Raw genomic sequence first — 20,583 nt, 5'->3', positions numbered from 1 at the left:
CACTGATTGCATGAATTTGATTACATCACTTTACTCTTCTCTTTTCATTTCAAGCTGCTGTGAGATCTCTGAGGTATAAAAAGAGCTTAAAGTGTCATCAAACGTATTCTGGTTGCTGAGATAATGCTCAATAACTCTCGCAATCATATGTGATAAGAGCCACAAAATCCCTATGATAAGTTTAAAGGTCATTGTCTTCAAACATCTTTCGCTTGTCTTTGCCTGTCATTGACCTTTAAGATTCAAAAGATGCTAGTTGATATTCAGTTGTTAGCTGTAGGCAGCTGACATGATTTGATGGGCCTTGACAGTGGTACTTGAAGGGAACATGCCAATATGTCTGCATCAGTATGTGAGTGGATAAAAACTGGTGGAAGATGGCATATTGATTTGAGCTGCTTCCTCTGTGGTTTTCAGAGAAGTATGCTGGTGTATGGTGAGAAGATTAGAGGGGATGCAAGATAATTTGGCATATTTAATTATGGCATTGAACACAGAGACCATGCATGCCCACACACTCACGGATGCATTTTAAAAAGCATTATTTTTAGCTTAAAGGGATAGTTCACCCAAAAATGAAAATTCTGTCATTAATAGAAAACCTGATAAATGATCATTGTGCCACATGCTTAAAAGTCTAAACTTAATGTCCAAGTTGTAGTAAAATGCAGTCTACTGCTATTATTAAAAGCTGCTGTTATTAAAAGCGCATTAAATTGCGAAAGAGACTGATCCCCACTCGGTTTCTGTGTGCGCGATGCGATCAAATATACACAAAATGTGTCAAAATGACCGTCTTGGTGAGTATTTACATAAAGACAGTCAGTTATGTCTTAAGTGAATAAACAACTGGGAAAGAAATCGGATGCGTGTCATCATATTAGATCCATGCATTCGGTCTTAAAGTGTAATGCAAATACGGCTGTCTGTGTCATTTATGTTAAACAAAAGACAAAGACAAAAGACTGCTTTTGACTTAATAACTTTAGTAATTTTAGAGAAGTAAAGTAGTTTTAGATAAGAATCAATGTTTAATTCATACAGTGAGGACTAGGCTATGCCATCTTTTAAAGTTTAACTCAGGTTTAATGACTATTTTGACAACTGATTGTTTAATGCAATACTGTGTTTTAAATTGTACAAATGGATAAATCCATAGGCTTGTTCCAGTCTGGATATTCTCGATTGTACATCTCAAAATTGGGAAGGTTAGGGATTCAGATCATGGATCATGATTGTTTGTTATAAAAGTGTGATATGAAATCTTTGGAAGATTGCCCGCCCCTAAGGGTGAGTAATTAATGACAATTAAAAATTTTGGATGAACTAACCCTTTAAGTTGCTTTTTATCATTTTAGATTGCTTGTGTTTTCTGGAGGATTACTTTTTAGCCATGTCTTAAAGCAGCTGCATGACTATATTTTTATTGACACATAAAAAAAAAAAATATATATATATATATATATATATTATATATATATATACATATATATATATGAAATTGGCAAAAAAAATATTTAAATTAATAAAACAAATAACAGTATTTTATTAAATTGATTAAATTCAATATAATGTAGTTGAATTGAATTTATTTAATTTACAGCTTTAATATAACTTTATGGCAGCTATATATTCATAAACACATTTTCTAGAAAACATTGTGTCATTTGTTTATAACATTATTTATAACGCGGTTGTCAGTTTTTTAGTTGAAAACAGTGTTGTGTAAACGGCCACTAAGACTGATGCATCAACTTGTAGTTGACTAATTGTTAGAGTGTCAAAATCAAATGATCTGGCAATGCAGATGTGAAGTCTGATAAGGCAGCTGTAACAGTCAGTCAGTCCCTCGCAACTCTTGTCTGCGAAACATGCAAACAATAAAAGCAAATGTGCATCAAAGCAGACCGCATTATACCAATTGAGTTATAGAAAGCTTGCAGAGGGTTGCAAAGATTTGGTCTGTCTTTCCAACCCACACAGGAAATGCAAGTCATAGACTGTATGTTTCCTATTCTGTTCAAGTGCCTGTCTCAGAAGTCGTTTTGTTTTTTTATCTGCCGGATCTGGAGCCGCTGTATCTCCATTGTAGTACCTAAAAACATATTGTTAACTCAGACAATATGCTTCGTTTCTCAGTCCTGAAACCAGAGGCCCCCAGTGTGGACAAGAAGCAACCGCAGCCACGGCCTGAAGATAAAGGTAAGAGAGGGTTCGCTGCCCAGTTTCTGTTATACCACAAATTGAAATTGACCTTGCTGACTGTGGTTTCGGTTCTATTCCCATTTTAACGGACCCAAAAATCACCATGGCCCTTATTTGTTCTCTTTCTTTTTATTCATTTATTAAGAGTCTGTGTAACCTGAGGAGAGAATCATTCTTGCTTTCATGCCTTCAGACATTTCACTTTCATACCCAATCTTCACTGCAGATAAGCAGTCACAATGCAACTAGATTGATAAAGCATAAGCTGTCTATGTGCACTGCAAGAACCCGACATCACCACACTTACAATGTAGTTGTCTTTGTTGATTTTGATAATTGATTTGTTTTAAATAGTTTAGGGTCAGTATATTTTTATTAGAAAAAAAAAAAAAACTTTTATTCAGCAAGGATTCATTAAATTGATCAAAAGTGGCATTAAAGTAATTTCTAATATTATCAAAAAAAAAAATCCTATTTCAGGATTTTTTCAAACTTTCTATTTATCAGCCTGGGTGGGCATAAAGAACAATAACTTTTCTTCACACCAAGAACAATAACTGTAAAGCATCCACACCAGTGGACGATGTCATTCTGCAGGATTCTGATTGGCTGTCAGTGTATTTATCGTTGTGTTGTTGCTACTCTGATGAAACTACGTTTTTGAACGAATCTCCTGAATGGATGATTCAATGACAAAATAAAACAATTTAACATTTGAAACATTTAAGGTGGTTGTTGCAACCCACTTGTGTAACGATGAAATTGATGGGAGTTACTTTCAAAAAGTGATTTTCTCTATTTTGATCACTAAGTAGACATCAGTGTTTATAGAAACTTTTAGCCAGTACTTCTATGATAATCTGAATTATTTTAATAGAGGAATAACAATACTGTGTGATTGAAAAGGCTGTTTGTGAAGCGTATTATAAATTCACTGCTCTCACTGGCTCAGCGGTAGCAACAACGCAGATTTGAATGTTCTGGCACAGTGACGGGAATAGTTGCAACATGAACCACTGCCAAATTGTTGTATCAGTTGCTTTAATGAGCTCATTGTTTCTGCCTAAATTAATACATGATATTAGCTAACTGTATGATTTGTTTTTTATGATGATCATAGAACTGTTTTTGACACATGGACGTTTCTTTGACACAGTCACCTCTGATAACAGATTACTCTAAATCATAATGTAGAAACTGCATTTTCTGTAAAGCTGCTTTGAAACAATATGTATTGTGAAAGCGCTATACAAATAAATGTGAATTGAATTGAATTTAGGAATAAGATTGTGTGAGTGTTAGAAACGTTTAATCATGCAGCTCTATCATATATAAGCAAAATGGGCATTATACCTGAAATATACCCAGATATTGAAAATTAAAGGTATAGTGGAGGATTTTCCCGAATTTAAAAAAAAAATGCACATGCACAACACTCTACCTGCTCCCGAGAGGGAACGCCTATTAAACGTGTGCACGAGAGAGCATGCACGAGCCTAGTTCTCCTCGTGCACGCTCTGTTTACAAGTTGCTGTCAGTGTGTGACTTGTGCCAGGGCTAGCATCGCTAATCATAGCTTACATTAACTTTTACTAGCAGTGATTTTAAATGGATTTCTCCAAATGGCATGCCAAACTTTACCTGTCGAGTAGAAACTTTGCGACTGAGGCATCAGTGGGAAGCCCAACCTGTGCTTTTAGCGCACGCCAGCGTGTGAAATGTTCTCCCAAAAACACTCTGGTCTTGTTTCTTTCTTCAGAGGCCTTTCTCTTCTTGTCATACAATTCGTAGACACTTTTTCTCTTGCGACCCTCAGACATTTTGAAAAAACCCGGTGAGAACGGCGAGCTTCAATGAATGGCTGAAGCCGTAGCTCACCACCATAGACAGTATAAATGGCTCACCACACATATACACCTGAAAGTGCGCATGCGCAGAAAGCGAAAACTACCTAGGGACGAGCACGTACGACGGCCTTACGTAAACATATCACCAGAATGATTGACAACTAGGAGGACCAATAGTCTTGATGATCCACCCGGAAAAAGAAAATCCTCCACTATACCTTTAATTATAGATATTAAATGGAAAGCTAATGAAATGGAATAAAGTTGAAGCAGGAAATCTGTATCGAGACCATTCCTAATTTACGAAGTTGATAATATAGCTCAAGGTGGATGGGCATCATCAATGTCATCTAGTGTGTGCACTCTGAATACTGTTAATTAAGTACTTTGTGTAAGTGTTGACTTTGTAGGAAAACTGTCATGCACTTTGAGCACCAGGATGTCTGAGGATCTGCTGTTGTGTTTGCCTCAAGGACTTCCTGCCGAGTACTTTCTATTCATATGAATGTCACTCTACTGGAACGTGTATTTGATAAACTCTGTGGTGTTTGAAAGCTGGACTCTCTTATTTAGACCAAGTGTTACAAATTGACCGATAGACTGTGAATGTGAACATCGGAAAGTGTGATTACATGAAAAAATGCGTCGATTTGTGAAGATGGAAGCAGATCGATGTGGTGAAAACATCCTGCCAAAATCTCCCCTGACCTACTTTGAAACATACATGTCAGTGTTGAACGCTCATGAAAGTTCCTCATGTCATTAGGAGAAGTTCAGTACATTACATGCATTACACCACTACTTAAATAAGTGGCTTCTGTTCACATGGGTTTCCACTGATTTTTGCGATTGTGTGCCAAGAATCAATAGACATACAATTAGCATGTTTCAGAGGATTGAGAGCTATATGAAATGCTTAACCTTATAGTAATATCCTGCATTTAGATGATTAAATCTCTTAGCTATCAGACACACATGAATTAATAATCCAAATTAGAACAATGATTAGGTAGACATTTATTGTCTCAAAACATATATATATATATATATATTTGTCATTTGTGTCTTTAAAGTTGTCAAGCCCTTGCCAGAGAAACCAGCCAAACCTGCTGGCCCCATCGTCCCCCCGAAAAAGCCTGTGCCTCCAAGCAAGGGACTGCTGCGTCCTTCCATCCACACAAAACGACCTGACTTGCCTCTCACTCCATCACCAGCCGCCAAGCAAGTGTTAGTGTTACAAGCTTTATTATAATGCATTTTTTTTTTTTTTTTGAAGATTCCCAGAATATTTTAGAATATTAATATTTGTATTATATAAAATATTAAAGTATAATTTTGTATAAAAAGTATAAAATTATTAATTTGAAATATTGAAAAGCCAAATATTTATTGTTATTATTATTATTATTATTAACCCAAATATTATAATATTTAATATCATATAAGGATTTAATATGATTATAATCGCATAAGGACTATATGGCAACATAGCTTTGCATTTAGAGTGTGACTGTGATGCTTCTTAAATCCCACAGGCACAATGGAGAAGTTCCCCTCTCACGAACAAAGTCAGAGACCGAACCTGTACCAATCAAGCCAAAATCCACTGTTGTGGACAGCGGTGAGAAGAATTCAGAAACGGGTAAGTTGTTCTTTGCTGGTTTTGATATTCATTGATCATAACATGGCTCGCTCAGTGTTTTTTTTTCTCAGCTCAGTGTGTTTTTTGCTGTGGTGTGGGTGAATCCTAGCTCTGTTTGTTGATAAGCACTGCGGATCACTAAATGGGAGCAGAATTATTCCTCTTGCACTGAAAGGGCATGTTCTAAATCCTTAGTAATCTCTATGATTTCATGCCCTACTTCTATCCATTTGTCACCCCATCTTGTGCTTAATACTGCACCAGCCACCTTTTCAAAGATTTTAGTTTCATGTTAAAAATGACCTGTGACGCTTCAAAAAGTTCATAAAGAGATCGTAAATCTAATCCATATGAATTGAGCAGTTTAGTCCAAATTTACTGAAGAGGCTCGATTGCTTTATATGATGAACATGTAAAGAGCCACATTCAGTCCAGATCGTATCAGAGTTGTTGATTGTTCACAAACCCTTATTCATGGGATAAACCCTTATTCATGAACATAATTTCATGGGATTTATTATTCTCAAGGAGCCACAGATAAAAGAAGAGACTTGGTCATTATTTATGTAGGCTCTTTGGGTGTATTTTTTTTTTTTTTTTTTTTAAGGATATCTTTAGAAGTCTTTGGCAAGTTATTTCTCAAGGTTTACCAAGTTTTGAATCTTGGAATGCTTTGTCTCTGCTTTGTGATAATCACAAATTAATTAACTCTGAATCATTTCCTGAGCTGGAGATGATAGTCTTTTCGGCTGTTAAAAGATATTGGCTGTAAAAAGAATATTTCATATAATTAAATTACTTATTTTTTTGATGAGGTAATTTAGGAATCTTAGTTGGAGGTACATTTTAGGCATTTGATAAACTATTATAATCACTGCAGAGTAATCAAAATGTGTTTAATTGGCTGATTAGTGCAACTAATCTCTCGGCTCATGCTTATTCTGATAACAAGTTTCAATTAAGTCTAGCTGTCTGTATTAAATTAGTTCTTTGGCATTAATTTGTAATACTGTTGTAACGAGTTACAGTTTAAAATATATATTTATATTTATAATTAATTTTAACGGATTATAATTGATCATAAATATTTTAGTTCTTTTTAGAATTGATGGTAGCAGAATTAATAATACAATTATTTAATCAGTTCATCCAATGAACAGAAAGCATAATCAGTTATTAATCCTAGGAAATATATTATCTTCCTGGCCAAGAAAGAATAACATTTTCCAGCTAAAGTAAATAAAGTTCTAGCAGGGTAATAGTATAGGTATCACTAGATCAAGATGTTTAAGTGACTTCGATATGTGGCAAACACAGAGACAATAAAGCGTTGATATAATGTTTTAATAAATGAAACTAGGGTAGGCTACACACACAACTGAACTAAGCAAAGATTGTATACAAAATCAAGAAAGTAAAGAAAAGTGAAGAAAGAGAGAGAGAAGAAAAGAGAATGGCAAGATTACAATCAGTTAACCACAACCTACGAGAAACATCAGAGAATCAGGGTCACCTTAAAGGGGCACAATAACTTAGGAACGCATCTAAAGGCTGCGAACAGGTACTTGCATTGACTTTGGTTGCTGAGCAAGTCCAGATGCAGGAGATTCTTGAGATTCTTGATGATTTTGCCAGGAGTGCGCTGAAGCGTTCGTTTGTGTTCTTGGGGTGGTCCACGTTGAATCCAAAGAAGTTAACTTGATGATGAAGTTGCCGGAAGAAGAGATTGAGCAAAGATCTGACCTAATCAGATACTCTTAAAGGTCCTATCAGTTCACACCCATTTGTTGAGGTGACCAATCTAAGATGACCTGGAGAAAGTCTTTGTTCCATCCATTTGCATGTTCATGCTGGCATGGAGAATTTGTGCAGTCCTTACACAAAAGTATGGTACAAATATGTATGATGCAATTTATCAAAACATGTTGTACACTATTGATTATAAAATCAAAAAGGGGATTATTGTGATACTAAGAAAGAGGGGATTTGAAGACATTAAAGCAGTGATACATTGGAAGTTACTCTAACATAACTAAAGAATCACATCTAGGCTAATAAAACATAGGGACATGCATACAACACAGGAGAAATACTATAAACATTTGGGAAAAGTTTGTGGGTAAGAATGGAGTAAATGTCCTTTGTGTATTGGAGTTTGTCTCTATAGTCTTTAACCAAATGGCTAGTGTCTCCTGTGCTGTCTTTGAGGCTTGTAGACACAGTCTCTTGCTGAGATCGTTCAGTGGAGCCGAGGTGATAACAGCCTTTGAAGAGAACTGGTTTTAGGGCCGATGACAACAGGGGAGAGGTTTTCTGATATCTAGTTCATTTTGATTCAAAATTAAAAGTCTTCCAGTGTGCCACTGCGTTTAAATACTTTTTTTAAATCTAAGGCACCATATTTTGCTTGAAAAATTTGTAAAAATTGCTTCAAAGTAGGCAATTGATGAAAAGGAAACAATGAGAAAGATGATAACATCAAAAAGAAATGACGTTTGAGCAAATTCACTGTTTTTGAATAAAAGCTTCTTTTTTTCTAAAAGGTTGACCAAAGTAGCACCAAAATTGGTATAATCGCATCTTCACAAAAGGTCATGAGCATTTCAATGCAGCAGACCATCAGAAAGTCAGGTTATGTCACTTTCTGTATAAGGAAAAATAAACAAGACATCTTTCCACTTCATGGAAATCTAGTTAGATGGCCACTGCTTTTTTCAGTATTTACAAAAGCAAGTGATTTGTGTCTTTAATCTCTGAGATACCATACAGAGGCTGGCTGATGTGATACAATTGTTAAGTAGTTAATGGTGAGCATATAAAATCCGAATTTTAAGTGCCAGATTTAAAGATATCAAACTGACAGCTAAACCAAGATGATCGATTGAAAAAAATTCAAACATGACACAGTCTTTATATACCCATCACTCAGTCATGATTGTAATTTCCTGCTCTGTTGGGTTTTGATCTAGACAGGGTGTAAACTTACTTTATTACTTCATATGACTTTTAAATTGGCTCCAAACTCATTTTTTGGCTCAAATATAACTTCTAAATTATAATTCAGCGTAGATGGATCGTGTTTGACTTTTGTGACTGAAGACTGTTCTCACGTTTGAAGTAAATATTTTGTGTGTCTTATTCCCATAGTTAATCTCATGAGTTTTGATGATGTCTCCTCTACCTCGGAGAAGTTAACCCACCCTACCGCACAGCGACCAAAGATGCCTGGGAGAAGACCGCCTGCTCACAGAGGCCAATCGGTGAGTAGAAGCTTGAGCTCTGGTCTCTCAGTAATATACTAATGCAAAAGTCATAGAAAATGACATAAAACGTTTTTTTTTTTTTTAAGCAAAACATTTTATTTATAACATTTCATTAAGACATTATTTTATTTAGCACATTCATTAAGTGCCATGCTTCCACCTGGAGATTATCTGAACTAAAATTGATGTAATTTGTATTATTTCATTAAGAAAATGCATTAAATGCCAGTTTTGATAGAAGAAAAACACAAAATAATTATTTATATCAACCAATCAGCATTTTTATAATCTTCAATAAATATATGTTCAAGTTCTTGGTTCACAAAATTGTTGTGCTAGTTTGTGTTAGTATTTTTTTTCTTTTTTTCTTTTTTGAGTTCAATAAATGTCATGGGTGAAATCACAGATGTCACATAGACCACAATCTCAAACCAGTATCTGCTAAATCTCTTTATGCTACCATAAGCACTCAAATTTGTTTTTAGATTTATACATCTATTTTGAGCAGTTTTTGTGATGTTGAAGGGTGGCATAGAGAAGGGATCATGCAGTTCTCCAGTCTGGATAAAAAAAAGCTTTACTAATGAAAGCCCAGATGGGATGCTTGTCAAGTATAGCACTATTTGCACTTTGCTCTTCACATGTTTTTCTAAAACACTCTGTAACATCTTACAGCCGATCAAGGAGATTGGCGAGAAAGCTGAGAAAACCGAGGAAGTGGATGAAGTTGACCCCGTGCCTTCCGCACAGAATTCGCTTAAGGTAAATCAGGTTTTTACCTCGAATATATAGTACACAAAAAAAAGAAGATTCTGTCAATTAAATACATGTTTAGAATGAAAGCAGAATTTTTCATTTTTGGGTGAACTATCCCTTTAATGCAAGAATCTTATGTGCCTTTCTGTAATATCTGAGTCAAGTAATTGAATAGCTAGCCAAAAGATCTGGTCTGATTATCTGTGGCTCCTTGAGAATAATACATCCCATGAAATTACGTTCTCAGGGGTTTGTGAACAATCAACAACTCTTGATACGATCTCGACTGAATGCCTTGCTTTTCTTTTTCAGCCCTGAGGACTTGGTATTTTAGTATGTAGTGTTCTTTACATTAAGCCTATGTAAAGTGGACTGAAACACTGTCTGGTTTCACACAGATGGTTCTCATATTTGGTAATTCTGTCAAAATCTCTCAGTCAAAAAAGAGAACTATTGATTGTACGGTAGTCGTGAATGGGTGCCTGGTAGTTTTTGGAATGAAACCAAAAAAACTAATAAACTAATATTGAAATTAATTTTGGCAAATAATGTGGTTGTAGTTTGATCAGTGATATGTTTTGTTGTTATTGCAGCTTTTTAGGTATAAAAGCTAAAAGAAATGTAATTGAAACTGCAGCTTTGTCCTAATTTGCCATTTATCTGCTAAACTAATCCATTTGAATTGAGCAGTTTAGTCCAGATTTACTGAAGAGGCTCGATCGCTTTATATGATGAACATATAAAGAGCCAGGCATTCAGTCGAGATCGTATCAGAGTTGTTGATTGTTCACAATCCCTTGAGAACGTAATTTCATGGGATGTATTATTCTCAAGGAGCCACAGATAATCAGACCAGATCTTTTGGTTAGCTATTCAGTTACACAATTCAGATATATAACTTTTTTTTTCACATATAAACATTGATCAGCGAACATAAACAGAAGCTCAACCAAACCTGCTTGACAGGCGAGAACGAACCTCATTGGTTCTTGCGGAAGCTCAAACTTGCTGCATAAAACGAACATGCTTGAGCTCCCGTTTACCACAACTGGTGTGTGAGTTGATGAATATATGTGAATAAAATCCTAAATGAAATCTGTTCATCAGTTATGCTGTAATGTTGAAAAAATTGACATGAAATCAGTTGCAGAATTGGTATCAGTTATACTGGCATTAATTAATAAAAATATACCATTAAATAAATATTTAAAATGTAAATGGAGATTAAATGTGAAATAATTACAATATAAAAATTTATCAACTTTAATGTTAGTTGCAATTAATTTATTTTTTTATTATTGTTTGACAGCACTTAACTTAAACTTAAAAAATCTAAACGTTTTGATTAATGGGAATTATAAGCGAATCAAACTTTGGACAAATTAACTCAGACCACCTTCTGAGTTTGTGTGACTTTTTCTTGTGGTTTGTTCATATCTAATTTTTAGTAATTTAATTTAATTACATTTAAAGTGGAGTAGTGATTAATGTTCCTCCTAATCAGGGGTTTCTTGCAATTTAGAAAATTACATCAGCCTCTCAGCTGGAAACACCTCAGCTTGTTGGTTCAAAGTCATCTGCCGTTGTGTAAAGTTCTCAAATCAAGTGAAATCATCCTTGTACATCAGACTATAAGGGAACTAGTTCAGACATTTTAACAGATAAAAGATAAGGGTATTTCAGTAAAAGGATGTAACAGTTGTATTGCTTGAAAAGGAAATGCGTACACCACTAAACACACATAAAAGCATTCATAAAAAAAAACAATTATTTTGCTACTTCATACTATTGAGACACTTTTTGTTTTTCTTGCAGACGTCCGTCTCATCGCCCTTACCATCTACGGCACCTAAAGCAATTTCATCCATCCATGTTATGCCTGAGCCCAAACCAAAACCTTACAAGGAAGAGGAGAAAGGATCTGAACTAGATGACCTGAAGGCTCAGATGAAGGAGCTAATGCTGTCTGTAGGGTTACTAAAGACACAACAGACGTAAGTAGAAACGCTGCGTATTAGTTTTTTTTTTCATGCTGCTTGGTTTCTCGTATTCTCTACTGGTCGAGTTATGTCTATAATGCACAAAAGCTGTTCATTCACATTTAAAATTTAATCTACGTTTACATTTATTCATTTTTCAGATGCTTTTATACAAAGCACCTTCATCAAAGTGATTCATCTTAAAGAGGCAATAACTTTAGAAATGCTAGCAATGCAAGTATCAAAAAAGTATCACTTGTCCAGAAAAGTAGCAGCTAAAACAGGTTTATTGACTGCCGATATAAAGCCGACATTTATATATATATATATATATATATATATATATATATATATATATATATATATTTATTTTATATTTATTTTAATCAATATTTAATACATTAGAAATACATTAGAAAACAAATCCTTATATAAAAAAATAAAAAATAAAAAATGATATAAATAAAGTTAAATAAACATGCTTATACTTTAGATGGCAACTTCTTGAATCTGCAATCCTATTACAGTATTTTTCACAAATAAAGTAATTGTTTAAAAATATATGAATATGTGAATAAAAAGGAAGTAAACACTGTAACAGGGCACTCAGTAATCTGATAATTTTGTGCGCACTGGTAATCATATTTTTTCAAATAAAGACAAGGTAACGCTAATTATCAAGCGTAGCGTTAGTTCTGGCAGGTCACGTTAGTCAAGCTCGCATCAGCTGACCCTCAGCTGATCCACATCTACCTGTAAGAATACGACGCCTATCACCGTATACATATATAAGCTCCTTCGGTATTATCAGCAGCTTTTTGATTTGATTTGATTTGATTTATTTAATTATATCAAGAAGCCTTAAACATAAAACAAAAAGGCATCAGATACAATCGAGGATAAAAACACAATAAAGTCCAGGACTTATTTCCATTGTGGTCCTCAAGCTATCGCGTTTCTCAGGAGCTAATTACCCTCCTCCATCCCCAGCTCCTCCTCTCGCCCAGTCAGGATTTGGCATTCTGATTCCCCTTGAATCAGAAAAAATTCTCGAATTATGTTGTACGTTAAAATCTTGAATTAAATATATTTGCAAACTTTCATGTTGGTTCTGTTCTGTTTACCCCAAGGGGGGTTATTGCTGCTCTCCCTGCTCTTGTCCCTGCTAGGCTGCATGGATGCGCAGGGAGTTCTCGCCCAGAACGGAGCCAATCCAAACTGTATGCTAATTGTCAATCGTATTTGACAGTAGTGGTCCTGACAGAATTGTATACAGCACACAGTGAAAACGATATGAATATGACACAGTGGGCAACTGGATATAGCACAGCATATTTTAAAATGCAGGATTTAAAGTTTTTCGATCGCTTTGCACTTCCGTCACACGTTTATGCAGGCTACAAATGCACACTTCACAAGATATCACAGCTGGATTTGATTAAATCTGCAAGGTTTGTGAAATTAAATGTTTATTAGATATTCAGAGATTTGTTTAAATTATGTAGATGCGCATTTGCTGAATGTTGACGGTAAATTTTAGCCTGATTGTTTGCCTTTTCTGTTACAAATAATATAAATGCAACGCTTTACTTTTTCGCATACCATTTACTTTCTTTGTTTACCAGTTCTGTCTAACAAAGTATTAGATACGACTAACAGAGATCGTAAACTAATGAAGACTGAGAATGTGAGTGAGCGCTGTGTGATTAGGCGCTGGTGTTCTCAGCGCCACCCGTCAAAATAAAAGTCCCGCTTCCAACACGTCGGCCAATCAGAAAACCTTATCGGCTGATGCCGATATTTAAAAAAAAAAATGCTATATCGGCCTTGGCGATATATCGGTCGACCACTACAGGGAGGGATACAAGAAGTAGTGAAAACATAGAAGAAGATAAATGCTCTCAGAAGAGATGAGTTTTCAGCTGTTTGAATATTGTCAGGGATTCTGCTGTCTGGATAGGGTTGGGAAGATCATTCCGTCTCAGTGAAGATAAAGTACATAGAAATCACCCGCGACCTTAATGTTTAGAACCTCTGTTTTCTTTTGTAATTCTGTAACTTCTTTCATAACTTTGCAGGAGAGAGCTTAGCGAACTCCGAAAAGAGCTGGACGATGAGCGACTCAAGCGGGTGGCCCTGCAGGTAAAGCGATCTTTAAATCAGAATTTCTCTTTACGGCTTGTCCGATTCTGTTAGTTTGATGTGAATGGATGTCAAGAGTGTGGTTTCTGAGGGCAATGAAATGTAGGCGGGATACCATGAGTTTGCCTCCACACTCAGCTGGGTGAACACAAAGGGTCGGACTCGGCTCTGAGATCATGCTGAGTGTTTCTTCCACTTACTGACCACAAAACTAACTATACTGAATCAGAATTCCACCTCTACTAGCCACCAAGGGGTACGGCATCAAATTAGGACAAGGTATCGATTGTGGCAAGAGGTGATTGAGGTGATTTAAAATGTTATATACCTCTTTGCCGCTGTCTGGTGAAAATCTCCAAAAACGCTACTTTTCAGGAAATGGAAAAAACACTTGTTGTCAAAGCTGATATTGTGGCTTTATAAATAGTCAGACACTTGTATGTGTCATTATAATATCATGTAACAAATAATTGACTCTGGGCCGTTGAATTGTTTGAAACATAATGCACACCCGAGGCGGTAATGTGACCAAGAAGCGGTTTGGCCGTTACACGTTTGGGTGTGCAATATTTTTCTAATAATCCAACAGTCAATCAATTATTCTGCTTATACTATGGTTACCACACCTCAAAACATTGTTCAGATGATGTATTTCAAGACGTTTGTCAGGTATCTGTCATAAAATTTTTTAGAGCTAGTAACAAATACTTGAGCCACTGATGGCAGACTAATGCAGTTATGAGAGAGAGAGAGAGAGAGAGATTAAGCATATGTGAATTACCTCAGTCTGTGCGTCTCTCAACATTGTTCGGCACCAGCCTCTACTAATAGCGAAACTGCGCTCGCTAGTGAGAAACGTCATGTAGATTTTAAATTGCTAATATTCTACTGATAAAATCGTCAGAGCAGCACTGACAGCACACGAGTGTGTGTCCTTACTGTATGTATGTGTGTTTGAGTGGGAGAGAGAGAGAGAACAAAGAATAATTTGCGGTTTTATCCTATTGTTTGCTATATTTATTTGCTTTGTCAGTGTCGGTGTGCAACTGAAATCATTTGGCGAAGTTATATGGAACTGTAATGCGGTCAAGACCTGCCTGGATCTACTTTAGCCGTGCGTTTCCCTGAACACCTTTGATTGTTCGTCAACCAATCAGAATCAAGCATTCAACAGCCCCATAGTATAACAACATATGATTAATTGCATTGCTTATTCATCAACTTACAGGTTATAAAGTTTACTGTAGCTATGCGGTCAATCGGTTTTCCTGTAATTTGGCCAAAATATCATGTTATTAAAGACGAAGCTGCATGGCACTTCATTTATGAGAGGGGCGGGTGGAGTTACGAGATTTGACTGACAGTTTGAGGATCCAACGGAGTTACGAGGTTTAGTCACAAGTTCTTTTATATTGGATTACATTGGTTACGTTTTTGCAAAACCCACAGAAAGATATGAAGGCTGACCAATAGTATTGATTTATGAAAGGAAATAAAAACGACGGAATGCGAAGATACTCTATAGCGACATCTTGTAACATACTTTTTGTATTATTTTTCTTAACCACCTTATGTATCCCACACAGTTTGTGTGCTATTACTTTTTAAGCAATCAGACTTACAATTTGAATTTAAATTCATTTGAAGTAACCAAAGACATAGGCAAGCTTTCATCATTTTCTTTAGAAAATGTCAAATTTTAATTTGAGTCAAAATTGACATGTTTGCAATTCATTGAGCTTTTTATAAGATCATTGTAAGAAATGCTTTGTAAAATGTAAAATGTTCTGTTTCATATCTGTTTGCTTAATATGCAATGTTAGACATTTTATAAAATGATATATGACACTTTATCCAAGTTACCTTAACTGAAACAGCCTTTGAACAAGCTAACAACTTTAAAAGGAAGACTTCTTTAACTAATTATTTTGGATAAGAAGTAATCTGTACTTTACGTTATGTTTTTTATAGATATTTTATGTTGAATATCATGTTCACCTTGCTGTTAAACATCAACTAATTTATTAGGGATGCACCGATGTGAAAATTGTGGCCGATACCGATAACCGATATTAATATTGCTGTTATGGCCGATACCGATATTTACCGATGTCGATATCTCTGTATAGAAAACAAATTTTAATGATTATCAAATAAAGAGCTATTTTCCAAAACACATTTTTTTTACTTTAGAAATGACTGATATTGGGCACCTTTACCTGTGTGCAAAATATGTCACACATACACACATTGCATTGCATATAATGTGTGCTGGTCAACTTGTCTAAAATTAAGAAACCCTTAGAAAACAGTAAAAAAAACAAAAAAAACAGGAACATGTGTACAATTAAGATAGGCTACTTCATTTATTATTCCAATATCCAAATATTATTCTAAAAAATACCACAGGGAAAAGGGCTTCTTGTGACTGTCTTTGCGTTTGAACATTGCACATTTTAAACAGGACACGCAGCTGAATAAATGTTAGCCAATACAAACATATTTATAGAAAACAGTTGACAATGAATAGACAGGAGTCAAAAATAATAACAAGTAGGCTATAAGACGAATCCGACATATGGGCTGTGTTAACAGTAAAACGTCCGTCATTTAACGAATTTTAAAAACACGGATGGATAATACAAAATGCTTTCTGACATTTTGACAGAAAAAAACAAACAAGCAAGAACAAAATTTAAACTTAGCCCGTTTTCATTTTACAATTATCTTCTCTCTCTATGTGCGCGCGTCCGTGTTTGTGAGAGAGAGCTCGCGCAGCACCGGTAGCCTACTTTTTTAATCCATAAGTAACGAACGCGATAGTTTTCATACAAACTAAATATGTAACATAATTAGGTAGGCTACTTTAGTTATTATTAACACAATAACACATGAAGGCTACGTTTCTCAACACTGAGAATGAATAAATAAACGCCTGTTTCTCCACTCGCGCTTATCAGAATCCACAAATCACACGCGCTGTCACTTTTGAGAAAAATCAAATTCGAATGGGTATCATATATCAAGCAATATATTCAAATATCTACGAGTCAAAAAACGATCAGTCAAAAATGTGTCATGAGGAGGAAAAAAACATAAGTCGCACTGGACTGCATTAACAATGTTACGGACGTGAGCGCTCTCGGCACTTAAAAACTGCTTTAAAACTTTCACAGAGACCTCAAGCAGAAAGCACAAAGCCTGTCTTTAAATTTAATTTCGTTTTGTATTAATTGTATCTTAATTTTGATCAATGTTTCATCAACGAATTGCATTGGATTTAATAAATAAAAAGTATATATACTAGAAAATATTTAATCAGGACAGAGGCGACGGCGCGTGAACCTGGAGCGCGTCTCATAAATGAACCGAAACCTAATTGTATCTTAATTTTGATCAATGTTTCATCAACGAATTGAATTGGATTTAATAAATAAAAAGTAAATATACTAGAAAATATTTAATCAGGAGGACAGAGGCGACGGCGCGTGAACCTGGAGCGCGTCTCATAAATGAACCGAAACCTACCTGCCTCACAGACCTGAGACATATATAGAAAGCTTGAAACTTCTATTTTTAAACAGAACAATTCAAAATGAAAGAAAACAGACTGTTCTCTGCTTATGTCATCTGTATGAAATGTGTATTTCTCTCACATCAACCTCTTCAGCTTCACACGTTAAATATCGGCCTGTTCACATCGCCCATATTTTGACATCGGAACGATACCGATGTGTAAAAAAATGACCATATCGGCCGATATTATATCGGCGGCCGATATATCGTGCACCACTATAATTTATGACACAACGCTTCCCCACCATTGACGAACTTTTCCGGCAATCCATGTTTTCACTTTTATATGGTAGGCTGCACTATTATACATCTTCTGAAATAGTACAGAATCTTTGGATCAAAACACAGGTGAAGAAGAAGCAGAAACAAGCGATAGAAGCATTGCTTACGCACATGTAAGCTAACGTGATCATCAAACATTAAACAGCATATAAATTAAAACTGCCTAACGTAAACGAATGAAATGTCGACCCAGGACGAGGTGTAGGACTTTGCAAGCTTTGAACACAACAACATATTCTGGGTACATAAAAGTTTTGGTGAAATTTATAAAAAATGCTTGTGCTGAAACGCTGGCGGGAAAAGAGTTAAAACAGGTTTATAATGCAAACAACACTTCACCATGTTAAAATGTTTGTGTGCTTATTTCCAGATGGAGATAGATAAACTGAAGAAGCTTGTACAGTCAACATGAAATCTGACTCCCTGAACTGGACTGATGGCTCCGCTGTCACGTCACGAGTGGAAAGCGACCTCCAGATGGAGGGACGATATCATTCACGTCATCATTACACTCTGACATACTCCACAAATTGTAAGATTCACATATTTGCACATTAGGTTTTTTCTAGGTTTAGAAAAGTGTAATTATGACAGATGTATATGGTTGTTTTCCTCTCTTTTTTTCTTTTTGCCAACAAAACATGATTGAGGCCTTACTTTACTACTGTGCTGGATATGCACTCTGGGCACTTATTGAAAAGTGCAGCAGATTATGCATTTAATACTACTGAGTCTGTATAAATGTTGGGGGATTATCTTGTTTCCTTGTTTTTTTATGACGGGTTAGTTTTTAAAGAAAACTATCATGATCTCAGCAACATTCTGTCTATATTAGCCTCATTAGATGATTATCAAATGTATGGCGTACTCTTGGTTCCTTAGTGATGATGTATTCTGTTGTTGTTTCAAAAGGGAGAAGATTTCTGTTTGTTTTTTCTCTAACATTCCTATCCAGGGTAACACTATCGTGCCTGTTAAGATTTTTACAAGTGTTAATACTGGGAGCTCTCATACAATATAAATATATATAAATATATATGTGTATACTTAGATCTACAGCATGATATATTTTTATGGTCTACTGATTGACTGGGATTGTGTACCTGTGTTTTGGTTTAAAACACCCAACACAAGAAAATGTGGCTTCGACAAGCGGTGCCATTTCACCATACGAATGGCAGAAATCCATTTTGCAATTTAGGCTTCGGTTTAATGGCATAGAATACCGGTGGTTTTGTTCTGCATTTAACGCCCCCTTGCAAAAACCACGCTGAAATTGGAAAGATCCATTTGGCTTTTTTTGGCATAAACCTCTCTGACTGCTGTTTCTACATGGATGGTTGGCTAGATAAAACATCTGGCATGAGGAAATGTAGATGTTGAGCAATGAACACCTCAGGTTATAGACTGGTGGTTGGCACAGAGGGAATGAGTGGCTCTCTGAGGAGTATTTTTTTGTATTTTTTCACCTCATTAATAACAACTGTGCAGTAGAAGTAAGTACTGCTGACCAAAATTGATATTTTAGTGAATTGGTTCCGATCCTAGAATTATGCAATCAATAAAACACTCTCAGGTACACTGGAGTGTGCCCATTCCTCAGGCCTCTTAATTCCTCAGGCCTCCATAATTTTTAAAAGCATTCCTGACCAGGGATTGTTTGTTTGTCTCTGTGAGAGTGTGCGGGGAGTTGCTGATACAGTAGGATGTCAGGTTGATCTCTAAAGCAATAAACAGACAAATCTTTTTGGTTTCCATTTCCTCATGTTTAATGAATATGGTCATGTTCTGATGCTCCAACTTTACAGGATCTCCCTTGAAAGTACATGAGAAATTTGTCATCTGTGTTGTCTGAAATTGGGTAGAACACATTCCATTTTATTATTTTATTTCTTAAGATCTGTTGTGGACATACAACATCTATCAAAATGATCTTGTTTACATGATTTAAAACTGAATTGCATGAGCTGAGATTTTTTTTCCAAACGAAATAAATGTTTATTTACTGAGATTGTTGTGATTATTAAGTTGGTCAAGATTTTTTTTTTTTTTTTTTTTTTTTTAAATATCTGAAATTGTTTTCTTTTTGGGGTCAGTAAGAAATTTTTTTTTTTTTTTTTTAAAGGATAAGTCTCTTATGCCTATACCAAGGCTGCTTTATTTTATAAAAAATAAATTGTAATATTATTAAATATTACAATTTAAAATAACTGTTTTCTATTTTCCTGTGATCAAAGCTGAATTTTCAGCATCTCCACTCCAGAAATTATTCTAATGTGCTGATTTGCTGCTCAAGAAACATTTCTTATCATCAGTGATGAATACGTGTGTGTGTGTGTGTGTGACAGTTACACTTGAGATGATTTTAGAACACTACGTGAAATGAAAGCATATTTGAATTTGATTGCAATTTTGTTAGAATTAATTCTATATAGCCCTCATTGATTATAATGGCGGTAAATAAGGACATGCAAATTGGATGATGATTCACTTAAGGAATTGAAATGTTTTACTAAAAGAATGATGATTAAATTCACATCTCACTCGGTGCCAATTAATCTTTCCCCTTTAGAAGATCTACAGATCCATTCTTAATGTCTGGAGGTCATATGCATACAGCCTTTTAGCTCTCGCATTGACAAATTCAATCGGAGAACGAGGGCATTTTGAGATGTTATAATTATACACTTTAACAAGTTACAAAAGGCAGGGAACTCTTGGAAAGTCTCCAATCAGCAGAGCTGGACTCAGACAGATCCATACGCAGAGCCATGCTGTGAGAGACACACTTTTCCATCTGCTGAGCTGCTCAGAGCCAGTGTACATCTCTGCAGCACCATGACGTGTCCTACCAGAACACATGAGATGCTCAGTCTGTGTTTTCACCACAG

At 35.5% G+C, this 20,583-nt stretch overlaps 1 protein-coding gene across 2 annotated transcripts in view; it reads left to right on the top strand.

Annotated features, from left to right (window-relative positions):
- Positions 1-19,701, top strand: part of cd2ap (CD2-associated protein) — a 65,078-nt gene extending 45,377 nt beyond the window's left edge. For both annotated transcript variants that reach the window (XM_084431903.1, XM_084431902.1), the window contains exons 12-19: positions 2,140-2,202; positions 5,126-5,279; positions 5,588-5,694; positions 8,842-8,954; positions 9,633-9,719; positions 11,529-11,707; positions 13,771-13,834; positions 18,063-19,701. In XM_084431903.1, coding sequence (XP_084288029.1) covers positions 2,140-2,202; positions 5,126-5,279; positions 5,588-5,694; positions 8,842-8,954; positions 9,633-9,719; positions 11,529-11,707; positions 13,771-13,834; positions 18,063-18,104 — 809 coding nt within the window. In that variant the 3' untranslated portion in view covers positions 18,105-19,701. The remainder of the gene's footprint in view (positions 1-2,139; positions 2,203-5,125; positions 5,280-5,587; positions 5,695-8,841; positions 8,955-9,632; positions 9,720-11,528; positions 11,708-13,770; positions 13,835-18,062) is intronic.
- Positions 19,702-20,583: the final 882 nt, after the last annotated feature.

Source organism: Rutilus rutilus (genome assembly GCF_951802725.1).
Source record: "Rutilus rutilus genome assembly, chromosome: 15".
Taxonomy (NCBI): domain Eukaryota; kingdom Metazoa; phylum Chordata; class Actinopteri; order Cypriniformes; family Leuciscidae; genus Rutilus; species Rutilus rutilus.
The sequence above is the reverse complement of the archived record's forward strand: the minus strand, read 5'-3'. Positions and strand labels throughout refer to the sequence as shown.